General features: G+C 45.3%; 2 protein-coding genes across 4 annotated transcripts in view; both read right to left on the reverse strand.

The window, feature by feature from the left end:
- lamb2 (laminin, beta 2 (laminin S)) overlaps positions 1–3,296 on the reverse strand; it is a 47,779-nt gene extending 44,483 nt beyond the window's left edge. For both annotated transcript variants that reach the window (XM_042098608.1, XM_042098607.1), the window contains exons 1-2: positions 3,163–3,296; positions 2,916–2,983 (exon numbers count right to left, since the gene is read on the reverse strand). In XM_042098608.1, the coding sequence (XP_041954542.1) occupies positions 2,916–2,946 (31 nt within the window). In that variant the 5' untranslated portion in view covers positions 2,947–2,983; positions 3,163–3,296. The remainder of the gene's footprint in view (positions 1–2,915; positions 2,984–3,162) is intronic.
- Positions 3,297–4,459: 1,163 nt separating this feature from the next.
- lamb2l (laminin, beta 2-like) overlaps positions 4,460–20,000 on the reverse strand; it is a 54,648-nt gene continuing 39,107 nt past the window's right edge. For both annotated transcript variants that reach the window (XM_042098089.1, XM_042098090.1), the window contains exons 16-35: positions 19,682–19,825; positions 18,612–18,733; positions 17,139–17,259; positions 16,455–16,653; positions 15,868–16,011; positions 15,167–15,398; positions 14,017–14,180; positions 13,504–13,728; positions 12,744–12,958; positions 12,430–12,526; positions 11,671–12,043; positions 11,245–11,429; positions 10,568–10,815; positions 9,626–9,841; positions 9,269–9,413; positions 8,643–8,850; positions 8,261–8,402; positions 7,721–7,897; positions 7,171–7,330; positions 4,460–6,018 (exon numbers count right to left, since the gene is read on the reverse strand). In XM_042098089.1, coding sequence (XP_041954023.1) covers positions 5,882–6,018; positions 7,171–7,330; positions 7,721–7,897; positions 8,261–8,402; positions 8,643–8,850; positions 9,269–9,413; positions 9,626–9,841; positions 10,568–10,815; positions 11,245–11,429; positions 11,671–12,043; positions 12,430–12,526; positions 12,744–12,958; positions 13,504–13,728; positions 14,017–14,180; positions 15,167–15,398; positions 15,868–16,011; positions 16,455–16,653; positions 17,139–17,259; positions 18,612–18,733; positions 19,682–19,825 — 3,654 coding nt within the window. In that variant the 3' untranslated portion in view covers positions 4,460–5,881. The remainder of the gene's footprint in view (positions 6,019–7,170; positions 7,331–7,720; positions 7,898–8,260; positions 8,403–8,642; positions 8,851–9,268; positions 9,414–9,625; positions 9,842–10,567; positions 10,816–11,244; positions 11,430–11,670; positions 12,044–12,429; positions 12,527–12,743; positions 12,959–13,503; positions 13,729–14,016; positions 14,181–15,166; positions 15,399–15,867; positions 16,012–16,454; positions 16,654–17,138; positions 17,260–18,611; positions 18,734–19,681; positions 19,826–20,000) is intronic.

Below are 20,000 nucleotides of genomic sequence, written 5' to 3' on the forward strand. Positions count from 1 at the left end.
AGCTTTACGAACAAAAAAGTACCTTTTTTCTCCCCTTCCTCCATCCCCCTGTTGTTTTGTCCTTTTCTTCCATTACTTTACAGAGCAAGGCACACACACACACACACACACACACACACACACACACACTAGACTGCTTGTTGCGGCAGGACAATTGCACATTTTAAAGGGAGCTGGCAATGCTTTCAGCTCCAAAAAAAAACAAGAGAAAAAAAACTGTGCATGAGGTCATCACTTCAAGTTACAACCTAAGAAGAGACCCAGTGCTTAAATCCTCTGGGGCAGCCATCACCATGACTCATAAAAAACAGAGGTGTCGCCGTCCATCCCGAATGCCTCTCATCAGCCTGACCCCCCACCACCATCCCCCACCTCCAAACTCACTATCATCATGGGAACCTGGCGAGACATTTCAAAAATAACTCAGTCATCATCGTCCCCCCGTCCCTGTTCTCCTGTCTGCTGCCTGTCTGTCTGTCAGCCCTGACGTAGAGAGATACCACAGCGGTGAGTGAGGCCTCCCACCAGACTCAGAGCCATAACCTGCTGGAGATTCACCAGAGATCCACAAAGGGATATAGTGTCAAACCAGGAGACAGTGGAAACTTTACAGAGTAAAATACAACAAAGTTAATATTGAGTGGATGATATAGAAGAGGACAATGTACTAAATGGACAAAAGGACAAAGGAGAAAAGACAAACTTGAATGAAAGGATATTGTAGCTATGTCTCTTTTTTCTTTGCTCTTTCCTTGTGAACTGTATACCTATAGTTGTACTGTAGTTTGTGGTTTACATGCATTCAGTGTGTGCAAAATTGCTTTTCTTTCCTAATACAACATGCTGATCACACAACAAATGAATGAAAGGATATAGACGGTTTTAAGGGTAACAACATAAACAAGCATTACCGTAGCAACGCCCGAATGTTCCATGAAACCGTCTATAGAGAAAACAGTTCAGAGGTGCCTACTGTGAAACAGCAGAGTGAAAACAATCCCATCAGAATCCCAGGACCAGGCTATATATGGCGTCCCCTAATCTAGGAGCACACCACACACCACCCCCGCTAACTTACCCCGACAACACACTCACCCCTCACCCCTCACACTCACAAAAAAACACCTTCTTATGCTAAGAAAATCCCCGACCCAACCCCCACCCACTGCCTGCCTCCCAGCAGACAGGCATGAGAAAGGCCCACGGCTGGCAGCGGAAGAATGGGACGAGGGGAGAAAAAAGTGAAAGCCTGTGAAACAGGAAGAAGGAAGCGGCGAGTGACCGACGGCTCAATGGACATGAGCCGGCCCCTTGCCACCGCCACTAAACGTATGTCCAGTCAATGGCTCTGTGGTCAGCCCACTGATAACCTCTGGGGCTGTAGCCTATCCCACCGACAGATCTGACAGCTAGCGAGAGGTCTGCACGGAGATAAGACTTGACATCAAACACAGAGTGACGGCTGAGCGTCTCCCACTGTGATCTCTACCCAGTGGCTTTATCAATGCCACCCACAGGCTGACAGGCGCTGCGTCACTTTTACCCCTCTCTTTGACGCTGGTGGTCTCCCTCAGTCCCAATTTCCTGTTTCAGTTATGTGCCTCAGACACACAATCAGATGTTTCTGAATGCATTTGAATGCAATTGCATTTTTCCATCCAGCAGAGAGGATGTATAATCTAACCCCCCAACCCCCACCCCAACCCTCCAATTTTCACCTATTGACCTCTAGTTCCCTTTTTAGCACCCCCAATAAATACATTTGGCCAGAGAATAGGGGGCCTTCAGGAATAACATAGGTCACTAATTGAGTGCCTGGGGGTCCAATAAGCCTGTGTGTGCTGCTGAGCTGCAGCTTTTACCGTGGGCTGTTAAGACGGCTGTAAAGCAAGGCTACTTAAACATGACAGTGACTGAAGAGACAACGCTGGCTAATCAACAGGTGGACTCACCATTCTCCGAGACAACACAGTCCTAACAATTCACCGTTTCCTGCATAGATGCATCTCTTCGTGGATACTCAAATACGCTCACACACACAAAGACATCCATACCCGAACACACACACACACCACACACACACACACACACACACACACACAGACCCACACACACTATGTACTGATCTCACATACACATGACAGTTGGAGCCAAAAACAAATTCTCAATCAGCCTTCAATTAGCCTTGTGTAGTGCTTGGCAATACACTCACAAAAATCTGCTCTTAGAACTCTGCACCATCTCAGAGTTCCGATTCATTATGGAGTTGTACTTCAGACTATAATTATGCTCAAATCTGTGATTCTGGAAGCAATGGGAACTATTTTCTGTTTTTATTTCCTACTGGTCTCCCTAGATTGCCTAAACACTTAATAACGTTAAACTTTAAATTCTGACAGCAAGATTCTAAGGTTACAAAAAATACTAAGCTGTGGAGAAGCAAAAAGTTTGTCTCTCCATGTCTCTCAACTATATGCTATTTGCCCACCATCAGCACCACCCAAGTGGCTCCTCTCTGGGTGGTAAAGGCACATGGTAGCTGTAAATACAAGGGGTCAGCAGTATAGGGTAACACACTGACCATTTAAAGAGAGAGGCTGAAAGAGTTCTAAAAAGTTACACGTAACCTGAGGCAAAGAAAAACGGATATCCCAACAGGGAGTGTAGATGGCTATCCATCACTACCCCTAACACATACACACACACACATTCAGGGCCGTCGTTTTAGATCATAAGCTTTAGGACATTAGAAAAATGTATACAGTTATGCGGTGACCCAACCGTTCTGTTATAAACCAGTAGGCTACCCCTTGTTCTAAATTGTAGAACAGCAAATATCATGAATCGCCAAAAGATCCGCTATGATGCTGAGCGCTAAGTTCATGATATCCTTATGAAAGAGATTGGGTACTTACCACATACGAACAGAGCCACGAGCGTGCGCATGGCTATAAGACTATCAATCCTTTGACGCTTCACTTCTCTGAAATATGGAATACAAAGGTTTTGCTCATAACAGAAAAACCCGATAATATTGAGCTACATATTACAGACATAGGTGAGAGAAAATCATTAGAGAAAAATAAATAGAGCTAACTTTATATGTAAGAAATATTACACAGTGAAAGGCACTTTGAGTATCTGTCTAAAATCGACACTCACCGCTGGCGCCAAAGTTCTCTTATGTTTTTCTAATCCTCACAGAGCAGCCATTAAAATCTCGTGTTGATGAATTTGCAGCGGGACAACGCTCGCAGAGTTATTTGAAGTCTGCTGCACTCGCAAAAGTTTTGCCGTGCGGGGCGTGTACGAAAGAACGCAGCGGAGCGTCACTAAACCGGATTCAACCATGCGCTCGCACACGCTTCAATGTAGGGAGGTATGGAGCTTATATTCAAAGTTACATACTCAATTTTGAGTTTCTTTAGTTTACCAAAATATGTATAGTGTGTGAACTAATAATGTAGCCTACAATTGGGAAAAATATAGCAGCATATGACCCATGCCATGAAGCCCTGAACAACTGGAGCCTAAACAAGCATTTTAATTTATTCTGTTAAAATGCTAAATTACATGTTTTATTGTCACACAAAACTTAAGTGTTTCTGGTGTTACTAACTATACAAATGATGTGAGCCTCTATTCACTGTGCCTCTTCAAACTCCAACACACACACACACACACACACAGTCCAAAAGACATCCTATATCTGTTCCACCATCTCTCTCTGTGCTTTGACAAGATGAAGGCCATGAATTTGTTGTAGCATCTACTTTGTGACTGGACACCCCAGCCTTCATCATCTTGTCCACTGTCCAAAGTCATTTTTACCTCAATTTTACTTCAATATACAGCACCTATTCAGCGAACAGAGTTTATAAGAAAAAGTATTGTTGCCAAACTTGCCATTAAACCCACCCTCCCCTCTCTCTCATTCTCTCTCTCTCCCTCTTACAGTGCCCCTTTGTTGAATGGTGGGAACCTGAGTAACATTGTAACTGAGCTGGATCTTTTTTAAAACAGTCCCAAGAACTGATTTAGAAACCAATTGATATGGAGGCAAGGCAAGGCAAGCTCACTCAAGATCAAGTGGTCCGGTAACTGTAATTATTGTTATCACTACGCGACGAGTCGGCCCAGTCACTGGTCACACAAAGCACCGTGGTGGACGGGAGGTGACCCTATTAGCTCTCTTTGAGTGTAATGTGTTAATGGAGGGTTAAGTCACATGACTGACTGAAGTTCCTTAGGTCAGATAAGAGTACTCATCCAACTCTGTGAGGAGAGGGAGGGAAGCCCTTGGCAAATAGAGTTACTGGCAGAGAGGATGGCTGGACTCAGGAGGAGACCCTGAAGACATGAGCGGGGTTGCGCTCTAGCACTCTCTAGTAGTTAAGCTTGATATTGATATATGAAATATGAAATCACCAAACTGTAATCATATACAAACAGCAGGTTATCCAATGGACACTGTATATTCATTTATTTTGTCACAAATAAACAGCAGAAATGTACAAACGTTAAGTTATTCATGGTGAAGTGTGCATACCAAAATGTGTGTGTGTGTGTGTGTTGGTCTGTCACTGGGCAACCTTAAGCTCTCTTTTTTCAAGGTTTAAACATTGAAAGTCTACAGTGCAGAACACTGTTGACTACGTACCCATCTCAATAGTAATTTGTTGTAGGACAAGAATGATAGAACTCTACAGTATGTCTATTCAGCTCAGCAATCTTTTTTAGAATTAAAATGTTATTCAAGTGTGTTTGGAAAAGTAATAGAGATACAAATATAATCACAGTATAAATGAAAACCATTCACCCTCGCCCCCCCTCCCCTTTTGTTACAGTATATTTTTCCACAAATATGTACAGTATTCCCCACCTTCACCTTAGGCAAATCTCATTTACTGCATACATACTGTATATCAGTGACATGTTACACTGTTAAATGTATCACCGTTTGGGACACTAGTAAAAACAAAAACAGATTGTAATATTACCAAACTCAGGCAATAGCCTAACCTTCCTATAACCCTAGGAAGAAAAAGACTACCATCTTGATCTGGTATACACAAAGTTTCAGTTGCGTGTACAATAGACAAACAAACACGTATCAGTATGGGCATAGGGACAAACCCTCATCTCCCCCACCCATTACAATTTCATAACATGTCTCTGCCCACCCCGGCCATGTGCACACCTTTCTGTGGTTTCATCTAAACTTATAAGCAGCAAATCAGTGTCCCATTCATTTACCCAGGTCCAGTGTATTATTAATGTGAAAAGGTGTGGTTGGCTATATTGACATTTTATAAGCATTTGATTGGTAGAAAAAATAAATCTAGAATCAGCTTATTGCAGGGATCTCCAACCTTTCTTTCTTAGAGGGCTACTTTGACAAAATGAACATGGCTGAGAGCTACCAATGTTTAGTAGGCTATTAGTAGTAGCATGTTTTCACCCAAAACAGCTGAATAAGTTTCATATGCATTTTAAGGCTCCTTTATCTTCTCTGTTTGTAGACTGTAAATTTGATTTGATAAGAATTTTAAAAAGCTTTACCAAGTGACTGTTCTAACAGATTTATGAACATTGTCCTTAAACCTTTTGGAGTGCTAGGTGTGGAGCTAGTGGTAGCTCAAAAGCTACTTGTTGGAGACCCCTAGCTTATTGTGTTTTGCAGTAGTAGCATGTTGGGCAGCTTACATTGTGGCATTACAGTACATAAAACAATACAGGGAAATAATCCCTTGACTATGTCAGCAATAAGGCAACACACTGGCTTTGAGTGGTAACATTTTAAAGTCCGTTAAGAGGAGGTGAGGCCTCCTGCTGTGTCTTGAGGTGCTGATTGGCTCGTAGCAGCAGTGGTGGGTGGGGTTTAAGTGCACGTGCTGTATCCCTGCGCCCGTTCTCGGATGTGCTCCCTCACTCTGGTCACGTTCTGCTCCAGCTCCGACAGCTGGTTCCGCTGGTCCTGCATCCGCCGCTCGTTCCTCTTGAACTTCTTCTCGAGATCTGCACGCACAACACGGAACACGGACCATCAGGACAGAATGACTCAAAAGCGTTCTTCAGAGTATGCTGAGGACAGACTCTACGACAGAAATGATAACAGTGAGGGGATGGGATGCTTGTTCCAAAATACCCCAAGAAATGTAAGGAGGATAATGTACAGAATATAAAGACTTACAGATAACCCTGTCTGAAAACATCAGATCAGCTTCCATATGGTGATCTTATCAAGATAACAAAGAAAGGTCCCAGGGCCAGGAACAAACTATGGTGAAAATGATACCAACCTATTGTTGAATGGGCTTTTTGGTAGGCCACTGAGAACCATTCCAGGCAAGGGGGAGAGACAATTATCATATAGAACAACAAACGGTTGCCAGACCTGTTGGCATTAGAAGCCTAATTCATTTACATCTGTGATGCAATCTAGGAAAACCCTTCACATGATGCACTCAAAAACCCGATTCTTGCTCCGTTTCAACTCTCTGGTGAAATTTCACCAGCTTAAGATTCTGATACCATCAACATTCTGGACAATGTCCCCTAGCAAAATTCAAGATACCATCCTTCCAAAATCTTTGATGTTGCTAGGATGGTATCAGAATCATAAGTTGGTAAAGTTGCACGATGCGAAGTGTTTTCCCTGATCGCATCACATTTAGAGTGGAGGAGGTACTTTGAAACATGGCGAGAGTTTGAGAAGCTCTGGGTTCAGTCTGCATCATCTGTACCCGGAATGTGTTTCACGTGCTTCGTTACTGCTTCTTACTGGAATAAAGATTGAATGCTGCATCAACCAAAGAAACATCATTTTTCTTACAACTTGTATTATGCTTTATGCCACTTTGGACAAAGATATGGAAATGTGGTCAAACTGCTTGTTTTCAAGGCTGACTTTGACATTTTTTGGCATCTACTGTGAAACCAGACTCAGAAGCATGTTTCTCAAACTATTAAGCCTTTTCCACCAACAGAGAACCGGCACAAAAAACAGTCTTTTCCTGTGAACGGAAATGGATGTGACAATTGACAGGACAATTAATGCACACTACGCCCTCAGTTGATAACACGTCCCGGTTTCCTTCAAAACTGGTGGAATTGCAACACTGAGATGGGTTTACAGTAACGAAAAAGTGAAATCTCTCAGACACGTACTCTTTAGCTTCTCCAGGTCGGTAGTGGCTTTCTTCAGCAGGTCCTCAGCCTCTTTCTTCATGTCTTTGGCCCGCTGGTTGATGTTCCCAGTCGCACTGCCGCCCAGGGAGTCTACCTTCTTGGTCAGCGTGTCATAGAGCTCCTCGGCCTTAGTCAGATCCTTGGAGGACCAAAGAAAGAGACAAATGGTCAACGACACTCTTGGTTGGGAAAGCTGCTGGGTCATTTTTGCACAACTTCTGTTAAGAGTGAAAGAGCTTCATGAGCAAAACCTAAGCGTTCACACTAAGAAACATACACACAGATACACTCACATACACATACACACGCAAACCCATACACTATACACACCAATAAACTGGCACGGATGGACACACAAACACACGCTCTCACTCATATCTCATTTAAGAAATACAAAAATAAACATTTTAACACAGACGTGCACATACACACAAGTATACCTTGTAAAAACGCACACACACACACACACACACGCACACACACACACACACACACACACACACACACACACACACACACACACACAAACCTCCTTCAGTGCATCGGCTGCCTCCGTGGCATTGTTTGCATGAGCCTTGGCCTCCTCGGCCATCTCCCTGTTCAGCTCCGTCTTGTTCCTCAGGGCCTCGATATCCTCCGAGAGCCTGGCCAGCCGCATCATGGCGTCCATCTGCTTTCGCTCCAGATCAGTGAGGTTATTCTCCACCTGATACGAGGTCGAGACGGAGAAGAGAGTGAGAGGCAGATCAACTAGGAAGGAGAGGGAGGTTTACACAGGACAATTCCTCTTCTTTCAAGTCCTACTCTGTCCAAGGTTTGAATTGTTTAATAAAACATTCAAGGAGTCGCAAAGCTATGACTAGCCAAGACATCAAATGTATGCATGTTTACAGTACAATATTATGTGCGTATGTACTATACATAATGCTGATGCAACAATAACTTAACATAAGTGGAAATATGTGAAAATCAAATATTTACATTTAGATTTATTCATTTAGCAGACGCTTTTATCCAAAGTAAATTACAAAATGAGGAATAACGTTCAAGCTACACAAATTCACTCTACCATGGTAGTGGCTTCTCTGGTGCTGTTCAGGTTGTTCATGGCGACCTCGGTAGCATTCTTTGCTTTTTCTATGGCCTTCTTAGATGCATCCAGGGCATTTTTGGTCTCATTAGCTGCATCTTTGACACCCTCAGCCCGAGCCCTACACAAATGCATACACAATAACACACACACAATAACACACACACACACACACACACACACACACACACACACACACACTAACAATTTCAGTGATGCCTACTATAACCTCAGACTGCAAAGATCTCAAATTTGATTTATTTGAAAATATCATCTAGGTTTGCTAATTTGTGCTTGTATGCTTGCATAACAACAACATCAGCATTAATTGGATACATCAAATTGGATCTCTCTTTCTTACTTGACATCCCGTGCTCTGTCAAGCAGGTCCTTTGCCTTTTCAAGCTCCTCAGAGGTCTGGTTGAACACGCCCTCCACGTCTGTCAAATTACTGATGCTGTCTTTGATCTGGTTGACCAGGTTGTCCATGGCGGTCTGGTTCACCGGCAAGGAGATGGCCAGCACCTGGAGGGCCACCTTCTCAATGCTCTCTGGGTCGGCTCCTTCCTCTACACAAACACAAACACAAACACAAACATAAACACAAACACAAACACAAACATAAACATAAATGTAAACATACACATAAACATAAACATAAACACAAACATGACACTGTGGCACTGGACAGGTCTCCAATAAGAACGATTCAGAGTCTAGAGATTACATACGGTTTTGTCATTTTGTAAGTATGGACAATCTGACATTACAGCACTTATTGTTTGAACTGAGCCACAATATGGATTTGGAATGAAAATGATACATTCCAGGTTTAGATAATGGCCTAATTTGTTCAAAATGGTGTTAATATGATAAACAATACTTCAGAAGAGCTAAAGAATCACTCAGCAAACACGTGTGGGCAGCAGTGTGGATTACTATACTGTACATGTGCTACTAGCTAGCAGCATTGCAGATATGACCTACCAGTTAAAAAGTCTCTGACTGTCTGAATGAAATTCTTGAGGTCCTTGTTGTTTTTCTCAAAGGCGTCCTTCTTCTCCCTGGCTTTATCTAGTGTAGTCATGGCTTGGGTCTTCACGTCTTGTGTCATCAGTAAAACATCATGGAGCTGTAGGTGTGTTACATAGAACATAGGTGGTGCTGAACATTCACATAATGCGAAATAGAGAAACACACACACACACACACACACATGCAATAAAACAGTGAAGGGCCATAAAGTTCAGATAACTGATGTGGACAGGGACTGCACCTAGGGTTAGTTTCTACATGAGAGATCATGCAATAAAAACACACACACACACACACACACACACACACCTTCTTGGACATGCTCTGTAGTTCATCACTGATGGCCGTCAGGTTGCCGCTGGCGTCTTTGGCCAGCGCGAGCGCCCCGGTGGCCGCGCTCATGGTGCCGTTGCAGCCCGGTCCGCCACACACACGCTGATTCTTCTCGTCGCGGCAACCGGCACCCCCACACGGACTGTCTGGACAGCTTCCGTTGGCACTGGCGTTGCTATGGCCACCACACACCTGAGTGGAAGGCAATTTTAGGGTTAGGGATCAACTATAGTACACAGGGCAATAAACCGATGACAAATCAGAAGCACTATGAGGCCATAAATACCCCAGCGTGAGGCTGAGGCGATAATCAGGTCAGTGAGCAAATGCTTCAGCAGGACCTCTGACTGATTTGGATCTGACCAGAGTTGAGTCAAATAGTAGCACCTCTAGCATATCTGCCTTCTCAACAACATAAAAATCCTAAAGCCTAGAGCCCAGCAGCCTTATAAGTAGACCCACAGTTTATTCCCATTACAACCCTGACATCTAAAACATCTGAAAGCTCATTTTGACTGTTTCATAATTTAATTCAGTAGATGTGTTTTCTCACTGCCACTGTGTAGCTTAGTGGTTCTCAAAGTGTGGGGTAGGGCGGGACCCCTGGGAAGTGCGGCTTTAGCAAGGCCTGAGGCCTGAGTGATGGAAATGTGTTCAAATGTAGATACACTGTTAAAGGCACTGATGGGCAACTGTTTTTTTTTTAAAATAAAATTAAAAAACAAAATAGACTGTTCCATGAGCATCCACATCTGAGCACAGTCTTTGATGTTGAGGGGAAGGAGGAGGCTGCCATTGGTCACCAATTTTGTTCTCATTTGTGAGAGGGGGGAGGGGGCTGCCATGAATAGTTTGGGAGCCCCTAGTGTAGCCACAGCAAAGTGTTTACTGTATCTTGACTTGTGCTTACGTCCTCACCTTGTGGCTGAGGTGGTGGACGCTTCTGTCCACCTCGTGCGCTTTGGTCTCCAGCTCGGACAGGGACTTCTTGTGGGCAGCGACCGTGCGCAAGAGGCGGTCTCGACTCTTGTCCAGCAGGTCCTCCGTCTCCTTGCGTGTGCGGCGGGACTGCTCAACAGGGCTCTGGGCGCCCGACACGGATGCGTTGCACCGCCGCTCCGCCTCCTGGGACTCCTGGTAGTAGCGCTTCACTTTCTCAAACTGATCTGAGTACACACAAGTGGACAAGTGCACAAGTCTAGGTCTCTAACATGTTCTCTGGACATGTTGCAAGACTGTTCCAGTTCACATTACCTCTCTGTCTCTGTCTCTGTCTCTGTCTCTGTCTCTGTCTCTGTCTCTCTCTCTCTCTCAATGGTTCTGTGACCACCAACCAATGACCAGTAAGTTGTACAGCACTATTTGTTGGTGCACGTTGTACAATGGCATAAAGTTTTTATTTTACTTACTTACTTAAGGACTGCTTACTAGCTATATGCTCATAACTTACAATAGTAATAGGACAATGAATGATAGAGATTCATCGATTTATACGTTAACACTCACAATAATAACAATATAATATTATCATATATATTACTCTTACGTATCTTTTGTATCTTACAGCATTTATCATTACAACAACGCTGCCCTACCTGCGAACCCGGCGCTGAAGTAGTTCTCCAGCTGCTTGCGATGGCTGGCAAGGGTGGCATTCAGGTCGGTCAGCTCCTGCTCCAGACTGGTCAGGTTCCGTTTCAGGTGCCTGTCCTGCTCCTCCACTTGATCCAGGTCCCTGGTGGTGGCCATCAGACGTCCATCTGTCATCGCTATCTCTGCCCTGTGACGTGAAACAGATGGGGTTATAATTCAGTTACGGACACTGAATTAGACATCGTCACTTTCTGGCCTTGTCGCCTTGTCAGTACATTACAAATGCAAATACACAGTAGACAATATGGAAAGAGTTACAATGTTCGAGTTCAAGGTTGAAAGTCTTTTAGGTTTCTCTACATATAGAGGGTATATGCATTTTAAGTTTCTCCCTCGGGGAGTTCCCCAGCCTGGTGAACATGCATTACCTCAGGTCATCAATGGACTGTGCGATGAGGTGGTAAATCCGGTCACTCTCTCCGTTCTTGATCAGGTCCCGCACCTGGTTCAGCTTCCTCTCCAGGTCCTGGATGCGAGCGTCGCTCACGCCAGGCACCATGCCCGTCTCCAGGATCATGTCCACCTTGCTTTGGATGTAATCGAGGTCGCGGCGGAGCTGGCACACGACGTCGTCCCACAGCTGGAAGCAGGGGTGGCAGGGCACGCACTTGGGGAACGCGCCGGTGTACCCACGGGCGCACTCGTCACACTGACGCCCGGACTTCCCCTCTTGGCACTCGCACGCACCCGTCACCTGGTCACACTGAGCCGACTCGGAGCCCAGTGGTTCGCAGTTGCATTCTGGAGCGACAGAGCACGGGAGGGAGAGAGAGAGAAAGGGATGGAGGGAGGAGAGAAAGAACAAATATGAGTATATACCATGACTTGACCAGATAGATATGTTCATGAGCCCCAATGTTCATGCTCCTAGTGTAGCACTGTAGTTGCCTGGCTGCAGCAACTCGAGCAAAAGATAAGGTAAAACTGATTGTTTTCAGGTTTTTTTTTCGTACTGACAGTACTCGGTGACCGTTAAAAAATTGATATCTATGTGAAAAATTGCCAGAATTCCCCTTAAAGTTCAATGTGAAGAGAGTACAAAACACTGGAGCAAGGTACATGTGGAAAGTAGACGGTCATTTCGATGTTCGGCTCCGCTGCGGCCTGGTCAGTGGCTGTGCCCTTACCTCTACACTCCACGCGTGGATCTCCCCAGTGAAGCTGCTCACATTCTGTGCATTGTTTCCCTCCAAAGCCGGGCTGACAGTGGCACTGGCCAGTAAACTGCAAACAAATAAACAAATAATATAATACTGCTAATATAATGTATCCAGTCGTACCGATAACATCACAAATAATACATGCATACTAGACTATTTCATAAAGGTACATGAAAAAAAGTGTTTTAAAAGGTTTTAGCAACAGGGTAAACAAACATAGTCCCACTAGGTCTGTTGTGGTTGTTAGATAGATAGCTCCTTTCAGACTGGTGATACCGTACCATGTTGCAGTGGGCACTCATGGCATGCTGCGGGTGACACCCACAGGGCTCACAGCCCCACTCCAGGCCAAAGTTCCAGTGGTTGGGGGCGCACTGGTCGCAGTTGTGCCCCTCGATGTTGTTCCGGCATGGGCAGGCCCCTGTCTGACGGTCACAGTGGCACAGACCGTCGGTGCAGTACTCAGGACGCGTGCCAGCCGTCACACAGGTGCAGCCTGCAGCACCCACCCACCCACACAAATACACACACACACACAAACACACACACACACACACACACACACACACACACACACACACACACACACACAAACATTACCAAGTGATAAAGTAATATAGCATATAGGGCCGGTTTCCCAAACATGGAATAATAAGCCTAGTCATAGCATAGAATAAAGAAGAACTTTAATGAAGATCTCCACTTAAGACGCTTAATCGACAGTATGTCTGTGAAACCAGCCAACATCGACTTTCTGATCTAACTTGATCCTTTTAGCCTAAAAGCAGTACTATTCCAAGAAATACACATATGGTGAATTGATGTGGCGACATATGTTGCCATTCTTCTGGACATTCTCAAAGTATTACTAGGTAACATCCTCCGGGTCTAATTAAGCCCACGTTTCCACTCTTTGTATCTAATGTCTAACGTAACCCCAAAGACACACTCAGACCTCAACAAAGAGGCACTTTCACATCAGCATGCACTGTCACGCCTGCAGAGGTCATCTCTACGACTACAGAGGTCATCTCTACTCACGCCTGCAGTCCTGCACCAGGGCGTTGCCGTAGAAACCATGCTTGCACTCGGCACAGGCGTAGCCGTCGGTGTTGTACAGGCACTTGAGGCACCGGCCGGTGCGGGGGTCGCACGCCTCTGGGTCCTGGGGGTCGGTGTTGCCATTGCACTGGCATGGACGGCACTCGCCTCCCGGCCGCTCGGGGTCACCGTAGTAACCGGGTGCGCATTGGTCGCAGCGCGAGCCTGAGAGAGGGTGGCAGAGAGAGAGCGGTTATGTCAATTAGATGATGAAGACAATAAGCAACATCTCCCCAGCAACTGCCTCTCTGTGTGGGTCTTATCAGATGTTAACCAGCTGTGAGATGCTCTTGATTGGAGTACTAAGAGAGAGAGTTAACAGGTAAATTCAGGTGAATTCTATTCTCTGGATGGACTGAGCAAACAGTATGTGGAAAATGGCATCCGATTTGTTTGAATCCTGCATAACAATAATGAGACTGCCACCACTATTTAGTCCATGTGGATACTCACCTGTAAAGCCTTGCTTGCAGTTGCAGATGATCTGGTTGGAGCCATGGTCAGCATAGCAGGAGTCTCCGTTGGAGTGGTCACTGCCAGGGTTGCCAGGACACGGACATGGACGACAGTGCTCTCCTGACCCCAATACAGGGTTGCCATAGAAACCGTTCATACATCTGAAACAGGGGGAACAAGAACCAACTTTTTCATTACAAACTCTTTTCTGAAAGGCTCTAAGGGCCAAAGAGTTAATACTTTCTAAAACCCTATACAAGGTCTTAATCTAACGTGAAACGTGAAAAGTCTTGAAGTGAAGTAAAAAATGTATTTGCTAATTAAGAGGAAGACATTGACTTAATGTCTTCAACTTAAAGGAGAAATCTGGCGAGTTTTTCACAAAGTTTCTTGAGGTTTCTTGAGGTCACCGAGTACTGTCAGTACGAAACAAAACGAATACAATCGGTTTTACCTAGCTCGAGCTGCTACAACCAGCAGCTAACACAGCCAGGCAGCTACAGCATTACACTCTGGGGGCATGCACATGGGTGCTCACGGACATGCCCCTAGAGTGTAGCGCTGTAGCTGCCTGGTTGGATTAGCTGCTGACTGTAGCAACACGAGCTAGGTAAAACCGATTGTTTTCGTTTTTTTCATAACAAAATTCATTTAATTTAATTTCCGTACCGACAGTACTCGGTGACCTCGAGAAATGGAGATCTATGTGAAAAACTGCCGGACTTCTCCTTTAATGCTCCAACAGGCCACATGATAACTTTAGTTAATGCATGCGATACCCATTGCCCATCATTTAAATTAGAGCCTCTAGTCTTGTCGGCAGCCATGGCCCACTAGTTAGCACTCTGGACGGAGGGATGCCGGTTCAGGCCCAGACCAGTGGGCCGTGACTGAAGTGCCCTTGAGCAAGGCACCTAACCCCTCACTGCTCCCCGAGCGCCGCCGTTGAAGCAGGCAGCTCACTGCGCCGGGATTAGTGTGTGCTTCACCTCACTGTGTGTTCACTGTGTGCTGTTTGTGTTTCACTAATTCACCGATTGGGTTAAATGCAGAGACCAAATTTCCCTCACGGGATCAAAAAAGTATATATACTTATACTATACTCTAGTCTAGACCATAAGACTCCATGGCCGTCACCTGGACTGACCTCTCACACTGGTAGCCGTCTGTGTAGTCTCTGCACTGGTGGCAGGCGCCCGTGTAGGAGTCGCACGAGTCCGCGTGCCCGTTACACTGGCAGGGCCTGCAGCTGGGGAAGCCCCACTGGCCGGGCTGGCAGTCGGAGCACTGGCGCCCCATTGCCCCCGGCCTGCACGGGCACTGCCCCGTGTGGGGGTCGCACTGCAACTCCAGCGAGCCCTCAGAGTGGCAGTTACACGCTGTGGGGGGTCAGAGAGAGTGGGTGAGATATGAGGTGCGATATAAACTTGAATCATCATTATCGTATATCATACGCAGGGGTGGAAAAGTCCAGCTTCAGAAAGTCCAACCATGTACTGGTTCTACCTGTGCACTTAACACAGGTGATCTCACCAATAAGCTGCTCTACCCAGCTGAAGAGTTGTGCTAGTTAGAATCAGCTGTCCATCAGTTAGAATTTAAGTGAAGGGTTGGCACAGATATGTGGAGGACTTTTACTGTCTCAAGCTGTACTTTCCACCTCTGATCATATGACATAACATACTGTATATGAATCAGCTGCTGTGTGGATATTTCCAGCGCTACAAGCAACACTGCACAAATAAGATGTATAATGGTGTCTGATAATGAGGCCTACTATCAGTATTGTTCTTACGAACAGAACGCATGCCCTTTATGATATAAATGTTCTTACAAAAAAAGTCTTACCAGTGCAGCCATATGGTCCGAATCCATAAGTCCCTGGAGCACACTGGTCACAGCGCCGGCCAATCACGTTGGGCTTGCAGTGACATTGACCTCCGATTCGGTCACACTCACTGTTCAGTGATCCCTGAGGGTCACAGTGACAGGCTGAGGGACCCAGAGAGAGAGAGAGCGAGAGAGAGAGAGAAAGAGAGAGATGTGTTTGTATGGGAGGAGGTTGAAAACAGAAATGGAGAGTGAGAAGGAAATATGAAAAAGTGGAGGAAGGAATAGAAACAGGGAGAAGGGAAGAAAAGAGACATTAAAAATAAATAAAATTACAATCAAGTTCATAAAATGGAAGACCGTAAATCTTTAAAAAAAAAAAAAAACAGCCCTTTATCAAGTCTGTCTAAAAGCAGTGAATGAAACAGCTCACTGATGGGTGGTCTGGTCAATTTCCTTGAAGTGTGTGTGAGTGTGAGTGTGAGTGTGAGTGTGAGTGTGTGTGTGTGCTCGTGTGTGTGTGTGTGCACGCGTGTGTGTGTTTGTGAGTGTGTGTGCGTGCGTGTGTGTGTGTGAGCACGCATACAAATGTGCTATTGACTCACGCAGGGCGCCGTCATGCATGATGGCAGAGATGCTGCAAATGAGCTTGGTACACATCTCCGCCAGCGGGGGCCGCGGGAAGCGGGGGGCCAGGAAGGAGTCCACGCAGATGTAGCGCCGCATCTCATCACGCCGGTGCTCCGCAAGCGCGTCGCTCCCACTGAACCCTGGGAGCTCCGTATACTTGGGGATCAGCACCAGCTGTAATGAGGTGTTGGGAGAATAACAAAGAAAGTAAGTAAGAAAGAAAGTAAGAAAGAAAGAAAGAAAAGAAAGAAAGAAAGAAAAGAAAGAAAGAAAGTAAATAAGAAAGAAAGAAAGTAAGAAAGAAAGAAAGAAAGAAAGACAGAGAGAAACAGAAAGACAGAAAGGATGAAAGAAAGGTGGACTCTCTTCATAGACTTGCTCTATGTTAACCACTAGGTGGCAGTAACAACTTTTATTACACAGACTAGACACAGACTTCCAAATCTCCCACTGAATAGGGTTAATATGACCACAGTTAACTGGGCCTAACCGAAACAAATAGGATATGTATCTCAGTGTTTGTGTGTGTGTTTGTGTGTGTCACAGAGAGACAGAGAGAGAGATGAGTGAGAGAGAGAGAGAGATTGAGAGTGAGAGAGAGAGAGATCGAGAGAAAGAGACAGAGATAGAGAGAGAGAAAGCTTATAACGGGGCCTAACCGAGTCGACCAGGATGAAGGCGGTGAGGTAGCGGTGGGTGACCCCGTGACGCTGGAAGCGGATGGACATGGTGTAGCGGTTCTCAGGCTCGAAGCAAAAGGGACGCGGCATCATGACGTGCCTGAAACAGGGCACACGTGGTGGTGAGGTTGCCACGGAAACACACACCTACTGTATCACAACACTGGAGTGCGAGTCATGTCTACTGAGTGAGATACTGTTCTGTATTTATTGCTTGTTTGTAAGATGTGGGATGGGTTTAAGGCAATTGCTCACCGTGGTTTAAATATGCTCTCTGTGCTTCTGTCATTCAGTTCATGGCCAAAACAAATACGTCAAACTACATGAGGTGGTCATTTTTATTTAATTAAGTCACACAGGGGAAAAGAATCTAATCAGCCTATCTACAACAAATACCAGACAGACACACACCCACACACACGCACCCACACACACACACACACACACTCACACACACCCACCCACACACACACACACGCACGCACGCAGGCACGCACGCACGCACACACACACACGTACACACGTACACACACACTCACTCACATACACACACACACACACACACACACTGATTCCCCTGTTACCTCTCAGTTTGGTCATTGCTAATTGCCTTTCATGCACAAACACTTGGGTGGACTTAGGATATAGTGCATGTAAGGTAACTAAACACTATTCTGAGTGGTACTGTACTAGAAGATGGTCTATTCAGAGGCCCATCATGGTTAAACAAGTCATTTCTTGGTTCAAATGTCAAGCTTAAACAAGCATCCTAGCAGTCAGGCAAGGCCACATAGGCCCAAATTCCCTCAATACAAACTGCAAACTCAAAGAGGAGGAAAGAAAAACAACCACCTCAAGACACCTTTTCCCGTGAGACTGCCGCCATAATGACTGGGCCTGAATCTGGACCCTTATCTTTTGGCAACGTCACTATCAGCTGTAGTCTGTGGACACCCTCTGAAATTAATCTACTGTAGAGTGAACCCACTGAACTCGTTTCCTCCCACTGCTGGGCTATTCGACTTCCACCAGGCCTGTGCTCTCGTGTCCGCGGTCAATGCAGGATTTAGAGTTAGCTTATGGTCTTAGTTCCATGTGTTATGCAGGGTTGTGCAATTGCAATTCTACTTCCTGTTTGCTACCCCAATTGAAATGCAAGTGAAATTCAATTAAATTGAATTGGAATTTAAGAGCCAGTTTCAATTCAATTCTGGAATTCTGCACAACCCTGGTGTTAGGATGACCCCAGGCTTTTGTGGCTGGTGGATTTGGTCACTATCGTATGACACTGAAGCAGGTGCATTCTAGGGCTGAAATCAAGACTTCTTTTGGAGTGAGGGTCACACACACACACACACACACACATATACACACACACACACACACACACACACACACACACACACACACACACATACACACAAAAGAAATGCACAGAGATACATTAGGTACCTGCCACTGTGGGGGAGGGTGACTGTGTACATCTGCTCCGTCGGCAGCAGGTTGCCACAGCGGGGACTCATAGCCAGGTGTGTGGAAGTCAAGCTCACAATGACCTCCCAGTCCTCAGTAGACTGCAAGGACATCACTTTCATTAGACAAGCTCAGCATAAGAACTACTGTACATCAGAAGACTCGGGGCCCTAATTCAAATGAAAGGAGCAAAGTCATTCAATTAGCAAAGTGTCTCATCATGCATGAACCAGAGCTATTGTGTGGGATGTGAGATGACCCCACTATGTTTGTGCTTAGGATCCTGCTCAAGGATCCTGCATGTATTCAGCATGTATGTGTGTGTGTGTGTGTGTCACATTTCATGGTATTCAATTAGCAAATTGATTTTGCTTTGTTATTAAATTAGCTTCAGTTAGACTTTATACTTTGCATTTGCCATTCATTTAAAATAAGGCCCATTATGATGGTAAGAACAAGGACATTACTTAGTATGACCTACATATTGCATATTCGGTTGTTAAGTCAGCCCCAACAGCTTTTTCGTCAAAAAACTTTGACTAGCGCAGCGAGGCGGATTTTGCAACTTGTAAACCATGTCACCATCACCTCCGTTTTAGTGAGGGTAAAACAAAATCGCTAACTTTAACAGAGTAATTACTGTAGCTGTTCAGCCAGATGATACAATCAAGGGTAAGGTCCAGGCTTCCACGAAAAATAGGATTTCATCAGGTTGAGGCAACAAGTGAGTAGTAGGATGGCAATTTCTTAAAGGCTACTCTGAATAGCGGAAAAAGTTGTTTATTTCATTGTCTATGGAGAAAAACAAGCACCTCTGAAAGCCATTGGACTTGGAAAGAGATTTATCAGCCCATTATTGCATCATCACTTAATAACCGAATAGTGTAACTGAAACACTTACTGTACTTTACACTTGTACTTTCAATACTCATACAGACTGCATACTGTGCAAACAATGCACACTGAATTCTTTGGAGGAGTAATACTTGTGACCTACAGATGGCGCTCTAGGTGATAACTATGGGCCATGTAATGGTTGTGCGACCCACCTCAGCCACGTAGCGGATCAGGATGTCGTACTCCATCGCATAGGGAATATTGTCGATAGTGAAGACCAGGCCTGCGCCATCTTTGACCCGAGCAAAACCAGGCCCCAGGTCCAACCTCTCCCTGTGCACGACCTTCACGTCCGGCTGTAACACACCCACAGAGACACAGGGACACAGCGAAACAGGAAGAGACAAAGGTGATTTGGTGTTTGGTCACTTAGTGCTCACTGCTTACCCTCATCTATACGGATTGTCCATGAAATAACAAAAACATCTAGGTATGAAAACAAGTATGAAGGCAGGAAGGTAGTGGAAAGCA

This window comes from Alosa sapidissima, chromosome 7 (genome assembly GCF_018492685.1).
Source record: "Alosa sapidissima isolate fAloSap1 chromosome 7, fAloSap1.pri, whole genome shotgun sequence".
Classification (NCBI taxonomy): domain Eukaryota; kingdom Metazoa; phylum Chordata; class Actinopteri; order Clupeiformes; family Clupeidae; genus Alosa; species Alosa sapidissima.